The sequence below is a fragment of the Drosophila biarmipes genome, chromosome X, assembly GCF_025231255.1.
Source record: "Drosophila biarmipes strain raj3 chromosome X, RU_DBia_V1.1, whole genome shotgun sequence".
Lineage (NCBI taxonomy): Eukaryota > Metazoa > Arthropoda > Insecta > Diptera > Drosophilidae > Drosophila > Drosophila biarmipes.
This window is the reverse complement of record NC_066611.1, coordinates 5,393,258-5,419,088: the sequence shown is the minus strand read 5'-3', so window position 1 is coordinate 5,419,088 and position 25,831 is coordinate 5,393,258. Positions and strand designations below refer to the sequence as shown.

Sequence of the window (25,831 nt, the reverse complement as noted above, 5' to 3'; positions counted from 1 at the left end):
CGCGTTTTCGCCGGTTGTTGCTGCTGTTGTTGTCTGCCCATTCATTGCAGCCCCAAAAAAATAGAAAATAAAAATAAAAGTAAAAAATAAAGTAAAATTAAAGCAAAAAGAACACATCCTCAGCATATTTGTGCAACTTATCAGCGCATTTAAAATTAGCCAGCAACAAGAACACCAACAACAACAACAACAACAGCAGCAGCAGCAACAACAACCAACAACCGCCAACGTATTCGGTTGTTGCTGCTGTAGTTGTTGCCCCCTTGTTGCCTCAGTTGTTGTAGCCGTGGCCAAAGTTGTTGCTGCCGACATCTGTGCGGGGCAAGATTTGCAGTCGCGTGATTTGGTTTGTAAATGGGAAGGAAGGCGAACACGAACGGTGTACGTAGATACGTCCATATATACGGGGGGTATGAAAAATGCAAAACCAAAACCAAAACCAAAACCGAAAATAAAAATAGTCATTGAAAATGTTTACGGCCAGGCCGGGTCTTCATTGTAGTTGTTCTTGTTGACTCTTCCAAAATAGAGAAAAAAACGAACTCACGCAACAAAGACGGCAGAATAGGAAGGCACATGGACTGCGGCAGATATATAAATGATCCATAGATCGTTTGGCATTTGCAGGCGGAATCAAAGCTGCATTCACACTACAGATTTTGCCATTGCAAAGGCCGAGATACAGTTTGCTAGGATCTATGGCGGCCCGAATAGGTCGATCATTTCAATCTACTCAAATACTTCGTTTGTCACGGGTGCCATATATCTGTTGATTCCCTGGCCTTTAGTTAAGTTACGCTATAGCCTCGAAACGCACTGTACCGCGGCATTTCGGACCTTTACATAAGCGTAGGGAAAATTGCTTTCTTTATTGTGTTCCTCGCGAGATTTCTTTGCCAGAAGAAACGCAAAAAGAAAGAGACAACCGCCAGAATCGAACGAGCCCCTCTTTTTTGGTCCCATGGCTTTCGGGGCGTTTCGCTGGCGACTTTAAACGCGCTGCGGCTTTTCCACTTTTGAACTTTGTTTTTTCTCCCCTCGCCTTGTGCAATCGGTAGTCTGGGGGAGTGGCGGTGGGTGGCTGGGCGGCACACCTGGTGGGGGGAGGGTCTTTATTTGTCCATCGGTTTGGTTTTGTTGTTGTGTGCTTTGTGGCCACCGCCAGCCGATTTTGTTTGCTCTCTCTCCCTCCGCGGCTGTCATAAATTATCAACGGCCAAGCGACCACAAGCGATGATGACAAGAGCCCCCTAGCCCCCGCCCAACGCCCCTGCCCCGCCCACCGCGGCCACACCCACACTGGCAAAAAGCTGGGGTCCCTTAAAGATCGTTTTCATGGCACTCAAGTGATTTCTCTGGTTCAAACACCACAAATGAAGATACAAAATGTACATTGTACCATATTTTTTGTGAGCCCAAGTGAGCACCCCTTTCTCGCCGTGCACTGCTGCCCGCCTTTGAGCAACGCACTTAATCAACCATTAGAAATCTTCATTAGAACTGGCGTGTCCCCAAAATAAAGAGAAAAAGTAATGTAAAGTAAAGGCATTTTGACTCTGTTTGCTTTGCACTTAAATAATTTAATTGCTTATAAAACAAACAAGTCGCCGGGCGAACCATTTGAACAAATATTTCATTTGGTTTTATCGCGGTTTTTTGTTGTTTGCCGCCCGCGGCCCATTCCAGGCCGATCGATTGATTGATTGACCGATGGACTGATTGACAGTTCAACACTCGTAGCTGTCAAATTTGAACAGCTCGAAAAGTGCAATCATCCCGTTTTCCGACTCAAAATCTAGCCAGCTCGCAGAGAAAGCGACAATTTAGGACCCCGGTTATCAGGCGAATATGCTCTAGTCATTCAAACATTTATATCTCGGGGACTTCTCGGGAAATCGAACGCTTAAAAAAGAACATCGTTAATATTTCATTGTATTTTATGATATGCCGCGTTGAGCTTTAACATTTGCGCTAATTATTTTGCCACAATTAATTAAGGCGCAAAATAAAAATAACATTAAGCGAGAGCAGCAAAAAACGAAGGAAAATAAATAAATGTGTAGAGAGCAGTGCATATACATGGCTCGATTTATAGATAAATGAAAACAGCTTCGGCCTGGTCTATATATTTCGCACAGCTATATGCACCGATCTGTGCTGATCTTTTAACTCAATTAAAAGCGCGTACGAGCGCCAAAATTTTCAAAGGCACTTCGCTCTGTCCCTGTATATATATCTTCTATATATACCTACCACTTTGTATATAAGGCCTGGCAGAGGTGTGCGTGTGTGGGACCACAAAAAATAGCCGACAGTTCGACGCCGCTGGTTCTGCGTCATGTGAGTCAGCGACGTCGACGGCGACGTCGACGGCGACTGCAACGCATTTGGCAACAGGCGAAAATCTTCTGGTCCATTTTCCTTCTGGCCACCGAAGCCCCGAAAAGAAAGCCACCAACACGATGACACATGTGCGCAGGCCGCCCGCCACGCCCCCTTTTGGGGCGCTTGGTCCTGTTTCTTCCGACCGTAATTAGCACATTGCAGAAGCACAACGAGCGCGGAGACCATTAGTTTGTTGTCTTTATGCTGGGGCACGGGCGCACCCCACAAAGTGGTCGAGAACGGGAATGACACGGAAAAGATTCACACACCATTTTCCAACACTCAAAGTAGTCATAGAGTAGGAGGCAACCTTGTTCAACACTCAAAATAATCCAAAGCTTTGTAGGCAATCTTTTCCAACACTGAAAACAAGCCTATCTTAACTCGGCAATATAATAGTTTTCTAAATAATTTCTGTAGATCCCAGAGCATTACACCACCAACATTCTTCTAATTTGTTACCATACCTCCAAAAGCAGGATAAGTTTACTATTTGAAGACTTACTATCCTAAAGCTTTTGAAGCACTAAAAGAGTTCAAAGGCATTTTCCAACACTTCAGCGACAGTATGTGTCGCCTGGCAGCGGAAAGTGCTGCCGCTGAGGATGTCTTTAGTATTTTCAACATTTGTTTGCTAATGATTCGTATGCCGCAAATGTTTGCCCAGACACTTTCGAGTCTTGACTCTTTTTTCCGTCGATGCACCATAATTTGTTGCACACTCTCCCTATCTCCCTGCCGCTCTCCCTGGCTGTTGCGAGTCAATGCACTGCGAAAAAATAAGATAAATAGGGGAGGATGGGGCGGCGATGGACGAGCAGGAACCATTTATTTCTAGACATTTCGTCTTAAATTAAACTTAAAAATAAAGCGTGCGGAATGCAATCGCATTGTTGTTGTGTTCGCCCACGCCGCAGTTCGCGCAAAATATTTACATGGATATTGTTCGGATTTCGGTGTTTTGCCCATTCGGCTTGTCAATCAATTGGAAATGATCAGAGATTAATTCGCCCATAAACGAAATCGAATTCGGTTCTGTTAAGTGCATGGGCAAACAAACAAATAGCGATTTTTGCACAAATCACAAACAGAAATTGGCCGCATTTTTTGATGGTTCTCTTGGTGCGGTTTCTGTTCGCGGTCATACATCAAATGTCTAGACAAATTGCGGCAACACACAATAATAATAATAACAGCTGAGGTTGAAAACAGGAAGTGGAGTGTCAGGAGAGCGAGATAGCGCCAAAGATGGGCCAGAAAAGGCCCGGGATGTGATATTATTACCATAATGGTTTTATAATACGCCAAATATTATGATCATTTTATAATCTGCCCAATATTATTCAAATAATGCTGTTATAATTTCACCATATCGCACTGGGAGTTCTTTCCTGTTCACTCCATATATTTTTTGGCTAATCCCAGCCATCACAAACCCTCCAAATTATAATTGCTTAATTAAGTGAAATTTCCATTTAATTAATTGGATTGTTATGCGAGACACTTTCTGTGAAATGTGCGACAGGGCGGGATCAAGACTTGCAGTGTGATTAATGGACCTGCCTGGGGATTATCGCCCCAGATCCGCAGATCACCACCTCCCACCGCCCCCACTCCCGACGTGGCTCATCCTCATCCGCAGCTCCTCCTGCCTGTAGAGTACGGGCATACATAGTTGTTGTGCCCGGTGCTGCTCTACTGCTCTGCCGCTCTGCGCTCGTATAAATCTATTGCGCGGGGCTTATTTTCATTGTTTCATCTGGCTTCGTTTCGGTGTGCCGCTGGTTATTATTGTTGTATTTAAATTGTTTCGCACGCAAATAAAACTGGCGCCAATGACAAGCGGCAACAACAACCAAATTGATAAACGTCGCGCGTCGTTAGCGCCACTTATCACGTATACGCCATGGCGCCGCGGAGCGTCCGCGCCGGATTCGAGTTCGGTGGTTTTCGAATGCTTTTCGACCGCCTTCGACCGCCTTTGGGTGGTGCGGCCCGCCCCATGGCCAGTGCTTCCCAGTGGGTGGTTCGATTGACCCAAAAAGGGGGAAACTAATAGCACCCACCACTATCACGTGTATTTAACTAATTAGTTTATTGTCGCTCCCCCGGGTCTCTGCTTTTTTTTTGCCATTTGGCGGGCAAATGCGAAAACGCCGGAGGAGCTATTATCAGGGGCAGCATGGCCGGAGATATGGAAGCGTATGAATGATGTGTGCGATAACCGCGGGGGAGCCACCGACAACAGGTGTCAACCGACTGCGATTTAGTGCACAGCGAGAAACAGTCGCAGCTGTCTAGATTTTTATTCAATTCGAATATTTACCCTTGCTAGAAGCCGTATTTCTTTATTAAAATATAGGCTGAGCTTCCCTGCTTACTCATTTATTCATTTTTATAAGCCAAAGTCAGCATTAATTTTTCTAGCGTTTCCAGCGCGTTTTCCGCGCGTTTCGCCCGCGTTTTCGGCCGCGGCCTTTTGTTTTAATTCAATTAACTTAACCCACACCCCACAAAAACAAAACTCATTGCCATATGACAACGAAAGATTCCGATTTTGGGCATTTGCCTTTTATATATTTTGTTGTTTTTTTTTTACTTAGCGCGGCGTTTTGTCTTTTTTTGTTTCGTTTACATTTTTTATGAGTGGCGCCAAAAGTTTTAGCATAATTTTGCCGAGACACCGCCGACGCTGGCGTTGCTATCGCAAATATATTAATAATATAACGCGTCGCGTTTTCGATTTGCATACGATTTGTGGCATTTGTGCAAAGTCTGGCCGCTCGCGCGCCTCAAATTAACGAGCAGCCCCGTCTCGAAAACGTAATCCCAAAAATGTGGCTGTGAAATTGAGACTGCCAAAGTGGATGCTTGATGAGCCCCCTTTTCTCGATCTAATCCCACCATTTGACACTTGTTGGCGCCCCAGAGAGACGCCGCTGCTGCTTCTGCATTCCATTCAAAGACACGCAGATAAAAAGGGGGTTTTTAGAGTACCAAAAATATTTAATATTTACATTTTAAAGTCGGGGTGTGCCTTTAAAATATTTTTATTCAGGGCAAAAGTGTATATTTTTCATATTATCTATGGGTACGTTGTATAGAATAGAGGGCGAATATTTTTCGCCGTGTAGTGGCTTGCATTTGTAATTGAAAACGCTGCCGGAAGCGACTCAACGCCTCTCAGCGAATGTGGCGCCAGGTTTCTTTCGTTTCGCCGCTTTTGGCTGAAAACGTTCTGCAATTCTGATTGCATCGCTCTGCCCACCCGAATCGGCGTGGAAAACCTGAAAGCCAGTAAAGCTGCAATCCCGAGGATGGGCCTCCAACCGGGTAGCTCCGGCGATTGAAGTTAATTAGCTGCTGATCGATTGGCAGTCCCCCCTGGATTTAATCATCCTCGCGGGCTGTGGGCGTCTGTCATTTGAATTTTATGAATTTTCATCGCTGCCAGCCTCGCTGCGCCGGCCAGTGGCGCCAGCCAAGCGAAATACAAATAAGTAGATACCCACACCGGCAGTCCCGTAGATCTTAAATGGCAATTGAGGAAGTGCACCGAGAACCGAGCGAGAGATTCATTTTCCTTTCCGTTTCCTCTACTTTCAGTCACCGAGTGCCAGTTCGGCAAGGTTCTGCGCGAACTGGGCTCCACCTGGTACGCGGACTTGGGTCCGCCCTTCGGCGTGATGTACTGCATCAAGTGTGAATGCGTGGCGGTAAGTGATCTTTAAATGTATTCTTAACACCAAAAGTAGCAACTAGAGCATGTAGATTCAAGAAGCACCGTTGAAAGGCTCCCTGAGCACGTTTGGCCGAGAAATTCCTGGGGAAAATTGACTAATGACCGTCGACACTGGCTACAAGCTGGGGAAAATCGGGGAAAATCGGGGAAAACTGCCACCGAGCGGCGAATGAAAACGATTGTGTTTTCGCCCCTCGGACGCGCCTAATTTATGGCATTTCCACGCATGATTAATATCGATTTGAGAGCTCTTTGCGCGATCTGCCACGAATCGGAGCCAAATGTTCTACGGACCTTGCCGAATCGAAAAACAAATTCGGCATTTTCGCGGATGCTCGATCGAATTACGCAAAATGCCAAAAAATGCGAAAAATATTGCAGTGCGCTACAAAAAAGGCTGCGACAAAAGCCAACAAAAAAATGGGGGGAACGAGGGCAAGCCTGAGCAATTTTCCGCAGCGTCACATAAAAATGTCACACTCGTGTCCTCGCCGGGTAAAAAAGCAAAAACACCCCAGGTCCATGTAGACACATACGTACATAGAGGCGAATTCGTGGTCGGGAGACGAAAATTAATTGACGCCACCGGGCGCGAGTTGTTGTTGCTAGTCTGCGATGGCCCAGACGGGCCAGATATATAGGCATCCACGAGATACATAATGCGATATAATGGGTGCACGTCGGCCCGGTCGCAAGCTGCGATTTCTCCAGTGCGCACATCCTATGTGTTTTGGTTAATTTTTAATGTGCATTGCATAAAAGTCAGCTTCGAAATTAATTAATTATAATTTATGTTGGCTGCAAGCGTCGCAAATGAGCACATCATAAAATTATTTAAAACATGCTGCTGCTGTTGAACTTTAAGCACAGCGGCAACATCATCATCATCGGCGGCGACGGCGGCGGCGGCGGCGCTGGCGACCAATAAAAATTAATAATAAAAAGCGCTGCGAAACATCAAACAGACAAACGGCAGCCAAAAGAGCTCCGGTGGATTCATAAAAAGGAGACAAAATAATTATAAAAAGCACACCGTTTCTATATTTATGCGGACGCGAAGCGATGATACTGGGCGGAGATCGCGGCTTGATCTGGACCAGATTCGGTGGCCAGCAGGGCATTAATCACAGTGACAGGCCTGGGAATCCGCATTACTAATTCCAATTAACTCGCACCCCGACTCGCATCTTCCTACTTACCACATGCATTTCCATCTTTCAGATACCCAAGAAGCGCCGCATCGTTGCACGCGTCCAGTGTCGCAACATTAAGAACGAGTGTCCGCCGGCCAAATGCGATGATCCCATCTCGCTGCCCGGAAAATGCTGCAAGACCTGTCCCGGCGATAGGAACGGTAAGTGCCACAGATCCCCCTGCCACATCGATTACGTTTCGGGGGGCAGCCGATGCTTCAGATGCGGCAAGCGAACCCAATAATTCGCCCCGAATGTTTCAATATTTTGACACCCCGGACGACCTGTTTGATAGCATAAATAGGGATTAGGCGGTATCTGAGGGATACCTATAGCGCGGCCGTGAATAACCAGGCAGCTGCCACACAAAAACAAGGTGCCATGCCGCTCTCCCCCTCCCCCTGGTATATGTATCTACCATGGGCCGTGCTATGTGTTCTTGTATGTGGCCGAAACGCGTAAATTGTTTATGAAAAATTACTTGGCCCGAAATGAAGGTCAGCGCTACGCAATTTATATTTCGTTTTTATGTCTCAGCGTCTGTCGGCGACACCGCTGATGATGATTCCCATTCCCATTCGCCTTCGCCTCCGTGCTGCCCGGTCCACTGCCTCGGATAATGGCCACGTAGAGCATGCGGTGGCCCTGTTTTTTACTATTTTCCGCACATTTCTTTGACTTTTGCATTTATTTATGCGGTGGCCCGCTGCTTTGTTTTATTCCCAATCTATTTTATATCGCCCGGACGGCGCCTAGAGTTCGTTCTGTTTCTGGGGGCACTGCCTATTATCGTATCGGAGCGGCGAGTGTGTTTCAAGTATCCGCTCGAGTGGGGCGGGGTCCCATTGGGGGCGCACGTGCCGCACTCGCAGCGCCCTAATAGGCCAATTACCGGGAGTTCGGGTGCCCCCCACTTTCGCCGGCTGGCATAATTTGCGATTCGCATTCAAGTCACTGGGACTGTGATTTTTCGTTGCTCTTGCTGGAAATGTGACGAACTCTCCGCCGCTTTTCCCAGTGGCATTTTTCACATAATCAGGCGAGTGCTGTCTGGATTCCAGTTGCCGAGTGGCCGCCGCAAGTTGCATGCTGCCATTTACCAGTTGCTGTGTGGCATGGGGCAAACTGGTTGCCTGACGGGGTTAGGGGGCTGCGGCCGAGGGGTTAGGGCGCTCGCTGCAGCACATCATTAGTTTCCGTTTTGCGGCAATTTTTCATTTTCATTTTGCATTTTGCATTTTACCTTTGCTTACGCAAAGAGCCGTTGACCTTTCCACCCGAAAACAATTTCACTTTTCCGCCGCATTTCGCCTGGCTCCCATTTTTTATTATATACATTTTTCGTACTTCCATGCCGCATCCAAAAGGAAACTCCCAACGCAACTCGTTTGCCATAAATAGTTAGAAGGCACGGGCGCGGCTTGGCCCGCGAGACTCTTCGGCTCTCACGCAGTCAGCGGCTGACTAGTCAGCCATCTAGCCACTAGCAGCTAGCATCTAGCAGCTAGCAGCTAGCAGCTAGCAGCTAGCCCGGGCTATTGTACAAATATTTCGCTGCAACAACAGCAACTGCGGAGCAACGGCAGCCAGGCTCGCAACGATCGTTTCCAAAGTTATTTTTTGCCTAACTTGGTTTTTTGCCCCATGCTCCGCATACTATGCCTGCACGCAGAAAAAAGGGATGTCAGATATTAGAAAATACTTGGGGAGATGCAAAAGGTATCTGATGGATAGCCGGCATATTTTTAAAATATTTATTTTCACATGGTATATCTTGAACTATGATATCTATAGGAACCGGAAAAAAGGCTTGGAAAATATTAGAATATATTTACAGAAATACAAAAAGTATCTCTCAGATTGGAAGATCCACTCAGATATTTCTAAAACCTTTTTGATATGATTCTGCTTAGATGTGGCTATGCTTCCCCCTTAGCGAGGCCCCACCGTACCCATGCTCGTCCTGGGCAAGTTGTCAGGCCCGAAGAGCCGCTGCCTGGAGCTTGAAGCTCATGACATGGCCATATAATCAACATCAACAATTGCCTACCTTCGTTAAATGTCCATTTTGGGATCGAATCTTTTGGCTCTGCTCCGCTCCCCTTCCCGCACCCCCCGTTCCCCGGCGGCCTGCAGAGGAAGCCGCAGACCAGGCGGCATTAATTTATGCCTGGTATTTTTTGTTCGTTCATTTTTATAATGACATAACTCGGGCATTTTAACGCTTATTAAATTATCTCATTTGCCGCCACAAACGGCGGGCGGTCCCCGAGCGGGAGAAAGGGATAGGGAAAGGGAAAGGTAGAAAGGGGCCCATCCCAGGTAGACAATAAAAGTTAATGTTTTCGATTCCATCGACTCACATCGCATCGCATCGATCCCATTAGGCGAGTCGCCAGAGTTGACAATTCAACTTGATGACATCTTTTGTGGTCATCGTGGTTGGGCCATCCCTTTTTCCCCTCCATATGCCCAAGACACCGAGATCCCAAGATCCCAAGATCCCAAGATCCCAAGATCCCAAGATCCCAAGATCGGAATCCAGATCGGAGCGATCTCCGCCAGCGGCAGCGGCAGCAGCAGCAACTTTGTTGTGCCACAAAAGGATCGCCGGGCCAAACTCATTTTTATGGCCGGGCGTGAGGTGCGCCATCCAACAATAAAATCCTCAACTTTATCTTTATCTATATCTGTATCTTTATCGGCTCCGCATCGGCAGGGGCAGAGGCAGCGGCAGCGGCGAACGGAACTGTCTATTATATTCCCACTCTCCGGCCTTTTTTACCCTAAGTGGAGATTGTGGAGCGCGATAAGGCCGAGAAATAGAGCTAACAAGGCGTCGGTTCGGGTTCCGAAAACTATCTGAATCGAATGATTTTAGCCGAAGATTAAACTGGGTTCTGGGGTAGGATGGGAGCGAAAGAGTTGGAGATCGGTTGGGGGACTCTTCGGTATCATCAGAAACTGGTCTATCAAATCTGGAACATCGCTGCACATCTCCACACCTCCAACTCATTTGCCTCAATAATTCTTACAGCACTCGTCTCGTAAAATACTTCCCAAAATCATGGTGTTGATCCCACACACCTGGTAATGTGACATGAAACTCGAGACGGATTTATCAAATCATTCTCACGTGCTCGGGATTTCTGTGGAAGGCGTATAGCTCTGATCGCCGCACATTTAGGAAATACCTTCAAACGATTCTATTTCCAGTTGGGTTCTGCTTCGGCTGGCTTGTCACCCCTTCCCCCCGCCAGTTCTTCAGTTTTGTTAATGAGCTGCCGCCGAGATTCTTTTGGGGCCGGCCCCACATACCAAAGCGTTGAGTCAATGCCGAGGTGTCGTTTGTCTTTCGGTCGCGGCTTTGTCGGCTCCGTGCGCCGTCCATCTGTCCTCCTGTCCGCCTGTCCGCTTGTCCGCTGACCGCCTGTCCGCTCAAGGGGGCAACCCCTTCCACAACCCCTTCCAATGCCCTTCCCCCGACCAGCGGGCAACGTGTCGTCGTCTTTGTGCGCACCAAAACTCATTTATCTTGGCTTACAGTGGGCAGGGGGAAAAAAGACGAAAAAGAAAAGAGACCTACAAAAAAAGAACGAAAATTTCATTCATCTGCAAGCGCGATTCAAGGGCAGCGATGCCTGCGACTCCGCTCGCAAGACACCAATAAGCCCCAAGAATGTAGAGCCACAAATTGAAAAGAAAAAGGGTAAAAAATAAGTAAGGAGCCGAGGAAAGAGCCAGGTCTAAAGCCAAAACTGGCTGGCTGGCGAAGTGGCTCGTATTAAGATCAGGCGATAAGATCGGACAGCAGAAGCCGCAGCTCAGAGGCCCTGGAAGACCGGGCCCTGCCCGTAGACCGGGGACCCTGGTGCGGGGCTCTCAATAAAATGCTATACAAGGTGTCAGATTTGTCGCCCTTCATTATGCGATGGCGGCCCGAAGTTCTCCTTCAGCTCGGTTCTTTTTTGTATATTCCTCCTTTTTTGCGGCTTAAAGGCCGGGGATTTGAGAAGAAGGAGCAGCATAAAATAATCGAAATGCCAATGCGGCATCATCGACAGCGCGAGGAACCAGAGGACCAGTCCACCGTCCACAGTCGACAGTCCTCTTCGTGGCCCTCGTCTCTCCGGCTTTAATCAGCTTTTGTCGGATCCAGCCAGTTCTAACGAACTGGGGTTCCAATTGTGATGCCGATTCCGATTCCAATTCCGATACTGATTCGTATTCCCATTCTTATTCCGATTCGATGGCGATGGTGATTTATGCGCTGGTTACCGGGTGTCAATCAGCGGGACAGCGGAAATGTGTCCACCCACTTTCACGCCAAGGCACCCGGGGCCCGATGAGCGTGTCATGTGGATTCCGGGAACTCCGGGGCGCACACAAAGCACCTCCCTAGTTAGATGTAGGTTAGACTTCCCGTGCCTCCGCTCTACCTGCCCTCAATTTATGCACGATTAATGAATGCCACCTGGGCGGGGAGAGGGTCTCAGTCCGGGGCAGTCCTACCTGGCTGCCATTCATGGTGCTGCTGATCCCCTGGCCTTTCATTCACATCATTCGCTATCACTAAGACCCGGATGAATGCCGTAGCATGGGCGGATCGGCCGCTTTGAAGCGTTTGTTGCTATCTAAATTCCATTTAAGGTCGAACCTTATCGCCCAGCATCTCATGCTCAACTCTCTTCCCTTCTTCCATCTTGCAGATACGGATGTGGCCTTGGATGTGCCAGTGCCCAGCGAAGAGGAAGAGCGCAACATGAAACGTAAGTACAAAGCCCGGACACCCAGCAGGATCCGTTGAGAGTCCTGGTGAGGGGAAGTGCCTTGCACCCGTCCTCAAAGCGTAAACAATGTCTAACACCTGGATTACCTCCAACTTCCTTTCGTCCCCTGCCATTTCTCTAGATTACGCTGCGTTGCTCACGGGCCGCACTTCCTACTTCCTCAAGGGCGAGGAGATGAAGTCCATGTACACCACCTACAATCCGCAGAACGTGGTGGCCACCGCCCGCTTCCTGTTCCACAAGAAGAACCTCTACTACTCGTTCTACACCTCCGCGCGCATCGGCCGTCCGCGTGCCATCCAGTTCGTGGACGATGCCGGCGTCATCCTGGAGGAGCACCAGCTGGAGACCACCCTGGCGGGCACCCTGAGTGTCTACCAGAATGCCACCGGCAAGATCTGCGGCGTGTGGCGTCGCGTGCCGCGGGACTACAAGCGCATCCTGCGCGACGATCGCCTCCATGTGGTGCTCCTGTGGGGCAACAAGCAGCAGGCCGAGTTGGCTCTGGCCGGCAAGGTGGCCAAGTACACGGCTCTGCAGACGGAGCTGTTCAGCTCCCTGCTGGAGGCCGCTCCTCAGACCCTGCCCGACGGCAAGACGGATCCCCAGCTGGCCGGAGCCGGCGGCACGGCCATTGTGTCCACCAGCAGCGGCGCCGCCTCCTCCATGCATCTCACCCTGGTCTTCAATGGCGTCTTCGGCGCCGAGGAGTTCGCCGATGCCGCACTGAGTGTCAAGATCGAGCTGCCCGAACGCAAGGAGGTGATCTTCGATGAGGTTCCCCGCGTGCGAAAGCCTTCCGCCGAGATCAACGTCCTGGAGCTGTCCTCGCCCATCTCCATCCAGAATCTGCGCCTCATGTCGCGCGGCAAGCTGCTGCTCACCGTGGAGTCCAAGAAGCATCCCCATCTGCGCATCCAGGGACACATTGTGACCCGGGCCAGCTGCGAGATCTTCCAGACCCTGCTGGCGCCGCACAGCGCCGAGTCCTCGACCAAGAGCAGTGGCCTGGCCTGGGTCTACCTGAACACCGACGGCTCGCTGGCCTACAACATCGAGACGGAGCACGTGAACACCCGCGACAGGCCCAACATCAGCCTGATCGAGGAGCAGGGCAAGCGCAAGGCCAAGCTGGAGGACCTGACGCCGAGCTTCAACTTCAACCAGGCCATCGGCAGTGTGGAGAAGCTGGGCCCCAAGGTCCTCGAGTCGCTGTACGCCGGCGAGCTGGGCGTGAATGTGGCCACGGAGCACGAGGCCAGCCTGATCCGAGGACGACTGGTGCCCCGCCCGGTGGCCGATGCCCGCGACTCGGCGGAACCCATTCTGCTGAAGCGCGTGCAGGACCAGAACCCCCATGCCGTGGGCATGGCCTGGATGTCCATTGACAACGAGTGCAATCTGCACTACGAGGTGACCCTCAACGGTGTGCCCGCCCAGGATCTGCAGCTGTACCTGGAGGAGAAGCCCATCGAGGCCATTGGAGCACCGGTGACCAGGAAGCTGCTGGAGGAGTTCAACGGCTCGTACCTGGAGGGCTTCTTCCTGAGCATGCCCTCGGCCGAGCTGATCAAGCTGGAGATGAGTGTCTGCTACCTGGAGGTGCACTCCAAGCACTCCAAGCAGCTCCTGCTGCGGGGCAAGCTCAAGAGCACCAAGGTGCCGGGCCACTGCTTCCCCGTCTACACGGATAACAATGTGCCGGTGCCCGGGGATCACAACGACAACCACCTGGTGAATGGCGAGACCAAGTGCTTCCACTCCGGACGCTTCTACAACGAGTCGGAGCAGTGGCGCAGTGCCCAGGACTCCTGCCAGATGTGCGCCTGCCTCCGGGGCCAGTCCAGCTGCGAGGTGATCAAGTGCCCGGCCCTGAGGTGCAAGGCGGGAGCGGAGCAGCTCCTGCAGCGCGAGGGCGAGTGCTGTCCCAGCTGTGTGCCCCTCCAGTCGCAGGCGGCCACCCAATCCTCGCCAGCCACCAATGCCACCGACTTGCTGCAGCAGCGACGCGGCTGCCGCCTGGGCGAGCAGTTCCACCCGGCCGGAGCCAGCTGGCATCCATTCCTGCCGCCCAACGGCTTCGACACCTGCACCACCTGCAGCTGCGACCCCCTGACCCTCGAGATCCGCTGCCCCCGCCTGGTGTGCCCGCCGCTGCAGTGCAGCGAGAAGCTGGCCTACCGCCCGGACAAGAAGGCCTGCTGCAAGATCTGCCCGGAGGGCAAGCAGAGCAGCTCCAACGGGCACAAGGCCGTGCCCAACAACCCCAATGTGCTGCAGGACCAGGCCATGCAGCGCTCGCCCAGCCACAGTGCCGAGGATGTGCTGGCCAACGGCGGCTGCAAGGTGGTCAACAAGGTGTACGAGAACGGCCAGGAGTGGCACCCCATCCTCATGTCCCACGGCGAGCAGAAGTGCATCAAGTGCCGCTGCAAGGTGAGTTATCAAAGTCTTTGTACTACTAAAAAGTCTTTTATAGTATTTTCTTTTAATTTAAAATCTTTAAATTCTGTATTAAATAAATCTGAAATATTAACTAAAGAAAATTGTTATAAAAATCTTTAAAAAATATCAATTTTATTTAAATAAGTATCTTTTTATCTGCAATGTTTTTTGAATCTTTGAAGTTCCTTAATTTTCTATAGTTATAAGTGTAAATATTATAATTTCTTACTAATAAAAAATCGTTTTCTTTCTCTTTTCAAGGACTCCAAGGTGAACTGCGACCGCAAGCGCTGCTCCCGCTCCACGTGCCAGCAGCAGACGCGGGTGACCAGCAAGCGGCGGCTCTTCGAGAAGCCGGACGCAGTGGCTCCGGCCATCGACGAGTGCTGCTCCACCCAGTGCCGCCGCTCGAGGCGCCACCACAAGCGGCAGCCGCACCACCAGCAGCAGCGCTCCTCCAGTTGAGCGGCTCCCACCAGGAGGAGGAGGAGGAGGAGGAGGACGATTGCCGGGGGATCCCAGTCCCAGTTCCGATTCCGATCCCGGTCCAGATTCAGACACAGATTCAGATTCAGCGCCACGGTGGACAGTCGGGCCACCCACTCAGTGCGAAGTGCACACCCCCACCACTCACACTCACACACTCACACACCCACACTAACACACACATCACCCACACCAACGAGCATACACACACACTTGTGCAAGGACTTGCATGAGCCATTGTTGTTCTGTGGCAGCAATGAAAACTTGTATTATATATATGAAAACGGAAAACAAAGTAGCGGGAGGAGAGAATTCTCTAAAAATAGAGAAAAGGAGGAGGAGGGAGAGAGAGAGAGGGATAGAGAGTTAGAGATGAGGTCCTCGGAAGAGGTCTTGAAAACCAGTGCAGTTTGCTTTAAATTCTCCAGCGCAGAATTTTCTATAGAAAGCATTTTCTGAATTTCTTTTCACCCCCACCCAAAAAACATTAAAATTAAATTTTAATTTATTAAAAAAAGCACAAAAATCACATTAGAAAATCACTACCAAAAACAGAAAGAATTCGAAATTGAAACTGTACTGAGTTTTGAAAACACACATTTGACTTATTGATATACTTAATCCTCTCAATTCATTTAAATCCAAATTTAAATTGAAACTTGAAAGCGAGCCGACGGCGCAGCAGCTGTCGCGGGAATATTAACCTAAATCCAATTACTCTGATTATACATATATACAATATTTTTTATATATACATATATATATATTTATATACATATATATATCTATATGGTTTACGAGAAACAAAACACAGTGGGAAACGCATTTGGCGCACTACGTGGTTATCGACATTTGTATCGATAGATCTATCTGAGCAACCCAAGAGTTTCAACTGATTGACTGAATGGCAAAAATAAAATTAGCTTTAAACATGTTTTTCGCGAGCAAGCAAATGAAGGAAGTTGAAAACGCAGCTTTTCAATGTGAAATTATTTTGTACTAATTGTTACTCACACCGACACACTCACACACACACTCACACACACACACCCACACACATTTGAAAAATCACACACACATTGAAATGTAGGAGTATACTTTTAAATTAAAATACATTTTATGGAAAACTTTCAATAATTATGTACAAAATTGTTAAAAAAAAAAAGAGAAAACTGTTTCAAAAATGCCATGTACACATATTTATACACAAACACACGCATACACGCATAAAAGAACAAATCGAAAAATGAAACAAAAAGAAAACTACCGCATACACAGACAGAAATTGTATTAATTTTTTATTCTATTAAATTATTCTTATTATTATTTTATGTTTATTATTATTAGAACGATTTTTTTTGTAGCTTGTACAAACATACATATATATTATATATTAAACGATTGATTAATTCTAAATAATTGATCAGTGGCAAGCGAACATATTTAAATCGACGATGAGCTAAACAAACTTGTACTAATAACTTAAATTTAGTGTTTATGAATTAAACAAAAATTGAAAATCAAAAACAACAGCAAAACACACACAAGAGAATAAACAAAAACTACAAAATCAAAAGGCCTTCCGTTTTTTATTAATTACGACGATCGGGAGATGATGAATTTATTTGATGTCTGTTTAATGCGCAAAAGCCAGACAAACTAGGCAAAGGCAGGAACAACCAATGGAAATACAAAAGAGTGAATCAAATATAGACGAAATATATTCGAAATACACTCGTCCGCATATATTTATTTAAATACACACAATGGCAATCAAATTCTGTGGGCCAGCGCTCCTTCCTTCAATCCCTCCCATTAGGCAACTCAATTTTCGAAATGGCACTTTGCCGCGGACACTCAGACACAATCATAACTATAAAGTATATCATGGAGCAATTATATCTCGGTTTTATAACCGACACACCAAATTATCCGAATGGCTTTCATGGCCCAGAACGACGATTGTCAAATGCCTAATTGGCGGTCTTGGGCGTTTCGAATTTCCGGTTAATCTCTTAATTAAATTGCCCCGCAAAGTATCTTTTTATTCACTTGGGCCACAGTGGAATGTCTCATTATTTCGGGCTATTTTCGGCATCTTTCTTAGTTAGAGAAAATGGAATATTCTACTTCGTGGGCTCAGAAAGTATAATATCCCATGTCAATATTATATTTACGTTCTGGAAATGACGAGCTTTAGTTAGTTACGACGGGTTTCTTGGCTGAGTTATTGCCAAAAATCTGATAAACATTCGGTTCTCAGCAGATTAGGGGGGAACAGCAGTTGGAAGCCCATTCGAGTGCCAAGCTGATGCCCCTGCAGTTGATGTGGCTGCCGTTGAATGAAATCGAATAATTAAATATTGGCATAGTCACACCTTGTTGACAATTATTGACAGGCTGATTGGCAAACAAATGAATATACTTTAGCCATTGCCGTTTTTGAACTGTCGAGGGGCGCGGCCCAGTGGCACGACAATCGGCCCTGTGACTCTGGCTTTGGTGCACTGAGAAAAAAGATCCTCGGTACTTTCATATTTTTTTTTAATGTTTGTAGAGGATCCCCAATGTGACATACCTGTAAGTTAATATATGTATAAAAACAAGGCGTTTTTAAAAAACATATTTTCTTGGAAAGACTCTTTTATAAATAACGGTAAAAATAATTTTAAAAAATACTTATTTTAATTTGTATGTTTAAAAAAAAAAATATTTTATTCATTTCTATTACATATTTCGGTTGAATCTTTTGCAAAAGATACATTTTTTAACGAGAGAGTTTGATAGAAAATGGTGTAAAGTACTACAAAAATTAATTTTTTATTTTGGTATAATATTTTAGTTATCTTTATTACTTATTTATATTAAACCTTTTATCATTAATATAATATATAGAATGTTATAAAAGATATTTTTTAGCATGAAACTTGTTTTTAATTTGTATGTTTTTAAGAAGTAATATTTAATTCATCTTTAGTACATATTTTTGTAAAATCTTTTGCAAAAGATACATTTATTTGACGAGAGAGTTGATAGATACTGTAAAATGCGAGATATAATATTTTTTAATCTTTATCACTTTTTTTACTTTAACCCTAAAATTTCAACATTCAACATTTGGTAAATTTAGCTACATGTAAAACAAATTTATACTATAATAGTGAAGAGTCTTGTTCGCTTAGAGCACAAGGCCAAAAGTTCCTTGGCGATCTCAGTAATTTAGTCTCGATGCTGGAAAATATGCTAGTCTTTCTCGCCGTGTACGCGTGTGGGTGGCTGGTGGGAGGTGATAGGCGGCGGCTGTGGGTGTGGCAGCTACCGAAAGCCGCCGGAGGAGATCCGAATCTTCAGCATCCGTCATGGGACCTGGAAGCCCCGAGCTCCGGCGTTGGCGTTTCGTGTTGACATTATCTCTGGGCCGTGATATCGATCGCGGCGGTTCCATCTGGGAGCTGGCATTTGCATTTCGGCGCTATCAATTAATTGAGCCGGGCCGGGCCAAGCCCTTCGGATCGCCGGATAAGCCCCCATCGCACCACAGTGCCCGTGGTAGGCGCCGCAGATCTGGTATCTGCACTCGCTTATTTATGTGTCACACCGAACACGCTCACGACATTCAACCATTTAACCACTGGCAGTCGCACTCGCACTCGCACTCACACTCACCCCGCACACTCACAGGCACTCGCAATCGCACTCGTAGTCACACTCATAATCATCAATTATCCGCCGCTGTCTGATTTTCATTCGCAGTGGCGCGGGTAATTGCCGCAAATATGCAAAGCATGTGTAAAACTTTATTGATATACAATGTGAATAAGCGTTTGCCTAACTTTGTTTTGATTGCAGCTGTCACTGCACCGCACTCACTGGAATCGATTCGCCCCTCAGCAGAGCGGCCACGACTGTGCGATACACTTTTATGGCGCCCGATTGCCGACTCGCGGCGCTTATAGGCTCCAATAGGTAAAGAAGTGGGGGCTTTGAGCTCTAGGTATATCAAATATACATTATGATATTTTAAAGGTTCTTCAGAACATTTATTCGATTTTTTCTGAGCAAGCAAAATCTTTCTGATCATTTAACAAGCTGATAAAGCTAAGGTTTGCTCTCGAAACACCCCTATTACTCTCCAGTGTACCTCCGATTTCCCTGTCCACGAAGCAGAGATGGAGACTGAGATTATCGGATCCCAAGATCACGCAAGGCTGTCAGGTATTTTCCTATAGCCGAGCTGGAATCGAGCCTGGTCCCAATCCGAATCGCATATCTGTCAGATACAACTGCATTTATTCAGCGGACAGATATAGGAAACGTTGGAGAAATCGCCTCCAAGACAGGCGATGACTTCATCTATCAGCACTGCAATTGCTCCACAAGCCGATCCATATATCAGGCAGTGCGAGATCATTAAAATGGAATTAACTGAAATGGAAACGGCAACAAATCGAACGCCATTATAATCGGTGTATCAAATGGATAGAATCTATGTAGTTTCATGTCGAGTTTCAGTTACTTACAGCTCAACAATAATCGCTATACATGCTGAAAAAGATACAATTGCTATTTCTAAATTCTCAATCAGCAGAAAGCTATGGTAAATCCAAGCCAGTCCTGGCTTTTTTCAACTCCAGCTGCCCATTCCGCCCACGTTCCCATTTAGCCTAATTTATTTGTGTAACCCCCGCCAGCAGTATGTATCTTGTATCTGCCCCCGTATCATGGCCGCATGTATCTCATGCAGCTCGTATCTCGCGGATCGCCTTTGCAACAGCCATCGCTGATTGTTAACTGATTGCATACAAATACGCTCCGAAGGGGTCAAATCATGTTGGCACTCGTGTCGCCGGCTAATTGCCTCAACAAGCTCCGCAACCCAGATCAGCCTGTGTTATTTGGGTTGCTCTGGGTGGGGTTGTTCGGTACATAAAGTATCTTCCACTTACATTGAGCCACCATTAAAGAAAAAGCAATTCAAACATTGCTTATACACTGATGATTTATTACACTCACATCCCTCTTAAGGAATTTCCAGCCACTTGATTATGGGTAAATGGCCCAATCTTGGCAGGATTAGGATAAGAGCACTTCTGATCTCACCACCCACTGGGTTCCAAATGAACAGGTTCGCATCGGAAATAAACAGAATAGCCAAGAGCCAGCGATTGTGGAACCGATTCGATTAGCTTGCCGGAGATTCACGAACACGAACCCCAAATTCTCCAAGTGCCACGCTCCAATTCGAACCATCCATCGAATGCTTGAAATGCTGCTGTCTTGATTGTTCATTATTTTTGTGGCCACGAGATCTGACATAATAAAAACAAGAAATTCGAAAAAAAGGAAATCAAAATGAAAACAAAAAAATAATAAAAAAAATAATAAAAAAAAAATAAAGACAGACAAAATTTCGTTTTTATGAATTAAAAACCAATTTGGACGTGGACGTGGACCTGGACATGTCCATAAAAAGGGGCCAAAACAAATCATGGCGTCGACAAATTTGGAACTAATTATAAATGCAGGCGGGCCGGCCAAAAGTGGAACGCTCCGTTCCAGTTTCAAGTTTTCAGATTTCAGTGTTTAGTGCTCGGTACCAACTCTGAAAATGAAAATAAGTGCACAGGAAGAAACGCCTTTTATTCGATTAATATAGACTAATACATTTTCGAGTGAAGCCTTACAAAATACGGAAGTGGCATGGGATTTATTTCAAAATGTGTTGCCTACTTAATTGGGATTGGCATGGAATTTTTGAATTGAAACAACCTTTCCCACCGACTTTTCAATTTAATATTTCAGTTTTTTAAGGTGTACTACAAAACCAACGACGGTGGGCGGACAGTTAAAAGCGGAATGGAATGAACCGATCCGAACCGAACCTGCATGGAGTGGTCATGAATGAAAGCCGCGGATTGGGATTGGATGCCCAGATGGACGCGGACGTGGACGCGGACGAGGCTGCGGGAATGGAATGGGAATGGAGTGGGTGTGCGGCTCGGGGCGTTGGCGTTGGCCGGCAAAGTGTGAAACTAATTTGTCAGCATGACAATAACAGCCAAAAGCCATAAACATCATAATAATATTCAATAAACATCAGCAAAATGCGGCAATTAACCGCCACCGATTTGGCCGCGGAACGGGCGGGACTAGAGCGGGCCGGAACGGTGGGAAAGGGATGGAATGGAAGGAATGGAACGGCAGCCCCAACTGGCGAATGTAAATTGTCTATTTCACTTTAATTGAATTATAAACGCCGCTGGCTAATAAAATCGATGATGTAAATTGCACTCGCTTGCATTTAACACCTCCAGCGCTGGAATTTCATCTATTTCGATGCCCTCCTGCGGTTCTCATCGCGGGGGGTACATGCACTTCTGTGGATGTCAGGAACCCTCGACTTAGCCTGCTCAATCAATGGGAACAGGAGAGTGATACCTGCAAGATCTCGGGGGAGTATGGGTACGGATACGTGTGTACCTTATAAGCTATTCCTTGATTGATAGATCGATTGATTACCTGAATAATATTTAAACTTGTATGATTCCATCAACAGCCCATGGATGGGTATATTTTCCGCATCTTTCAAGAATGAAATAGTATTTTATTTTTACAAGAAATTAGGAATTATTCAGCGCACTAAATTGTTTCCCATTTTTTTCAATGCTTCTCTTTTTAGTAATAAAAAATTGGTTTTCAGACTTTTTAAGAAATAATTTCCAAACGCTTGTCTTACATTCGCAGGCCCATTCTGAGGGTGCCCACGACTTCGGTTCGAGTTCAGTGTCAGATTTCGATACTTGATTTATTTATGATACCAGCAGCCAGTCCCCCAGCCACCCAACCACCCCCACTTTCGCCCCCCGCGAACAGGGAAACATGTTTCAGTGCCAATTGCATGCAAATCGTATGCGATTGCAGCCGCCTTTGAGCCAAACCGAGCACAAAGCCTCCGGACGCGGATCGCGGACCGCGGATCGGGGATCGGGTCCGATCTGGTCCGACTGGGTCGCTATATGTCTCTGTGCCGACCTCCTCCTGGCCCCCGGCCCCACCGCCGACTGCCGCGGGCCGTGTAATTGTAACGCAACAATCAAAATCAATTGCTATGTAAATAAAATTGCAAATTAAATTACAAATTGATTACCTCACTGAGTCATTAATTAAAAAACTCAAAGCTGAATGGGCCAAAAGATATGGAAGCCACGGCTGCCACTTGGATATTTTAGGGAAAACGAACAAGGACACAAAATAAGCTAGAGCTAAGATACAGCAACCAATGCAAAGGACCCCTGTAACTCCCAGGAATACGTATGTTTTGATCAATTTCCGCATTTTTGATCATGTTTTTTTGAGAATAAATTACAATTATTTAAAAATTCTAGGTTTAAATCCCAATTCATAGAAATCAAAGCAACGAGCTCAGCAAGGTATGACGACATTCCTCGATTTGACGTTTATTTTTTATGCAGCAGCCTAAAAACTGAATACTTATGGAAAAATTTGATTTTTTGACCAATTTTCGAAATTTTTCAATAGGATATATCCAATTTTTTTGAAATAAATCTAAAAACTTAAAAATTGTGTAATTTAAATGCGAAATTATCATAAAGCCACGAGCTCAACAAAGTATAACATTCTTTATTCTGACCTTTACTAGGATTTTTCCAGCCAAAACACAGAATTTTTAGAACGAGAAAATGGAATTTAATTTATTGCCAAAAATACACACTTTCTTTGCTGGTTTTTAGTTGTAGTTCAGGCGTACAGCAAAAAGACCAACTATTTTGAGCAGCTTGCTTAATATGTTAACAAACCGCATTATTTTTAGAAAATATTATGTTTTGACCAATTTTCGAATTTTTTTTAAAGGTGTATCAGATTGTTTTGAGAAAATTCGAAAAATGTAAACTTTAAAGTTTGAATGTCAAATTATGGGAGATGAAGCCATGAGCTCAAAAAGGTATGTCATTCCTCATCCTGACTATTTTTAAGGAAAATTTATTTTTTTGACCCGGCCAAAGCACTGATTGATAAGGGCGGAAAATGGGATTAAAAATTATTATTTTTCCTTGTGGTTTTTCAATTGTAGTAAAGCCAAATCAAAACGTATAGCCGGATGATGAAACAGCCCATGAGCAGCTCACAACCATTGCTAAAAATCCTCATCCCTTCCACGAAAATGTAGGTTTTGAACAATTGTCGTATTTTTTATAATTAAAAACTTACAAGTTTAAATGTCATGCGATAGAAAAAAAGGCAACGAATTCAACAAGATGCTGCATTCCTTGTTCTGGCCATCTTTAGCAATAAGCCCGCAAAAACAGTGCTAAAATGCAGAAAATGGAAATTTTAACCAAAAGAACTATTTTTGCCTGTTTTTGACCAGTTCACAACCAGTGCTAACGATCCTCACTTTTTTAAGGCCATTTTAATTTTTGACCAATTTTTGTCTTTTTTCAGGACGTCTTTTCCTATTCATAAATTTTTTTTTACATTAAGCTGTGGGTATATTGATTCAAATTAAGCAAAGAATTCCCTATTGCAGTTTCAGTTGTGTTTCCATTTGCATTTACTGGCAATAAAAAATAATGGCAATGATAAAGCAAAAAGGAAAATACTGCCACTGGAAATGGGCAAGCCAATCGAAGGTAAAAAATGCATTTAACAAATGCTCCAATTAGCATTGTGGGCGGCGAGGAGGCGGGGTCGGTGGTTCAGTGGCTCGGTGGCTCGGTGGTTCGGTGGGTGGTTGGTAGGTGGGTCACTTGGCTGCAAGTCGAGAAAACAAATGTCGGGCTGGGCACTAAAACCGAAAACAGGAAGGAAAACCCCAACTTCGAGTTGGTGAAGAGTGAATTCCCTAAAAAAATGGTCAAGTGAAATACTCGCTTTAAAAAATATTTTCTTTAGCTGTTTCTTAAAGCTTTATACATAACTTGTAGATTTAAGAACACAGATAGAATAGCTTCTACTTTCTTAAATATACTCTTGTCGCAAGCCCAAAAAATTGGAACTACAAGATAGAAATGCACAGTTTTCAGGCTGTGTTTCCAGATTTGTGGTATTTTTCGGATACATATCCATTTGAGGGCGATGAAGCTGAAGATCCCGAGGAGGTGGGCGCCGCAAGGGTATGTGGATCGGAGCCAGAAACCGGAGCGTGATCACGGACTGGCAGAGCCGACATCATTGTCGTTGGCACGACATTTGGCTAAGTTATGGCCAGCACAGCGCCCGGTGAGCAAACGAGGACAGTTGCGCCGACTTTGCGTCTGTAAACTGTGTATATATACATATATGTATCTGTATCTGGGGCTGACTTTGCGGCGACTGCGACTGCGACTCCAACTACGACTGTGACTATGGCTCGGCTCTGCTTGTGGGTCCAGATTGAAGCGGCTCCGATTGTTCGGGCCGTGCCCAGGCGCTCTGTCAATCACCAGGTGTGGGGGCGGTCTGGCGGCTTTACACATTATACAGATATATATACGAAAATATAGCCCCCTAAAAACACAATATGCTGTAGGGAGGCGTGGCCCGACCCCAAAAAGCCATTGCTACTTGCTGTTGTTGTCTTTCATTAGTCGTGATTAGTTTTGAAAAGGAGCACAAGTTGCACAGAAATTGGCAATTTGAGCCTGTTGTTTATTTTGCCAGCAGTTCGGATTTGTGGGGAGTATAGGGCTGGGGCTGCAGGTTATATCAGTATAATAAAATTTCATACATAAGGTATGCACTAAAAATTATTCGATGGTTAAATATAATTTGTATATTAAATAAACTCTTCTTATGCTAACCATTTTTGTCGAATAAAATGTAACATATTTTTACGTTTTCTGTAATCATTTGCTTATCTAGTCTGCTGGGTATCCGTCAGTCTAGCAATGCTTTGCGCTCCACTCTTGCATTTTTTGTTTTCTTAATTCGAAGTCGCGCCACGCGCCACAAACAACGACAAAAAATAACAACGGCAACACAAACACGCCACTTGGACTTGACAAATTGCGAGCAGCGTTTACAATTGAAACAATTTAATCAAACAACAAGCAAAAGTGGCAACTGCTGGGGCGGGGGCAGGGGCGGGGCAGGAGGGGGTGGTGCAGGGAGCAACACGGTGGCAAATCAACGGCAATCGACGCTGAGTTGCACATTTCGTTGCCCCACTGTAACTGCGGCGGCAGCAGAAATAAATACATAAATAAATGGGCGAAAATAAATAATCGAGGGAACAAAATGCTGACAAAATATGTGGATAGTGGGAGACCGATTTCCCAAGCAGAAAAGGTGGTTTCGGTTTTAAGAACTTGGCTCGAGGGCTTGTCTCAGAGATGCAAAACAATAAATCGCTTTTAAAGAACTAAAGATCTGCTTTGGCTTGACTTATCAAATAGTTTATTTAAGCATTTTTAACATACTTTAATTCAACAAAGAAGTATCTAGTAATCAACAGTAAGAGACCGTTTTTAGCACTTGGGTTTTAAAGGGTTTATCTAGGGAAATTAAAAAAGAACTTGTTTTCAAAGGACCAAAGGCACATTTTCTTTGGATTCACTTTTCAAATAATTTTTTATAACATTTTTAATTAATTAAATTCAATAGAATTATATAAAATAATACAAATCTCAATTAATCATTCTGCTTTCCCAAGCAGAAAAGGTGCCTTCGATTTGTAAGAACTTGTGTTTTGAAGGGTTTATCTGAGGGATACGAAGTAAGAAATCGTTTTTAAAGGACTAAAGATAGATTTTCTTGGATGCACTGATCAAAAAACTTTTTAAACATATACC

General features: G+C 45.7%; 1 protein-coding gene across 4 annotated transcripts in view; it reads left to right on the top strand.

The window, feature by feature from the left end:
* LOC108033101 (dorsal-ventral patterning protein Sog) overlaps positions 1-16,617 on the top strand; it is a 30,172-nt gene extending 13,555 nt beyond the window's left edge. For all 4 annotated transcript variants that reach the window (XM_017107299.3, XM_050885473.1, XM_050885472.1 and 1 more), the window contains exons 3-7: positions 5,992-6,101; positions 7,349-7,481; positions 12,030-12,089; positions 12,232-14,546; positions 14,817-16,617. In XM_017107299.3, coding sequence (XP_016962788.1) covers positions 5,992-6,101; positions 7,349-7,481; positions 12,030-12,089; positions 12,232-14,546; positions 14,817-15,020 — 2,822 coding nt within the window. In that variant the 3' untranslated portion in view covers positions 15,021-16,617. The remainder of the gene's footprint in view (positions 1-5,991; positions 6,102-7,348; positions 7,482-12,029; positions 12,090-12,231; positions 14,547-14,816) is intronic.
* The last annotated feature ends 9,214 nt before the right edge of the window (positions 16,618-25,831 follow it).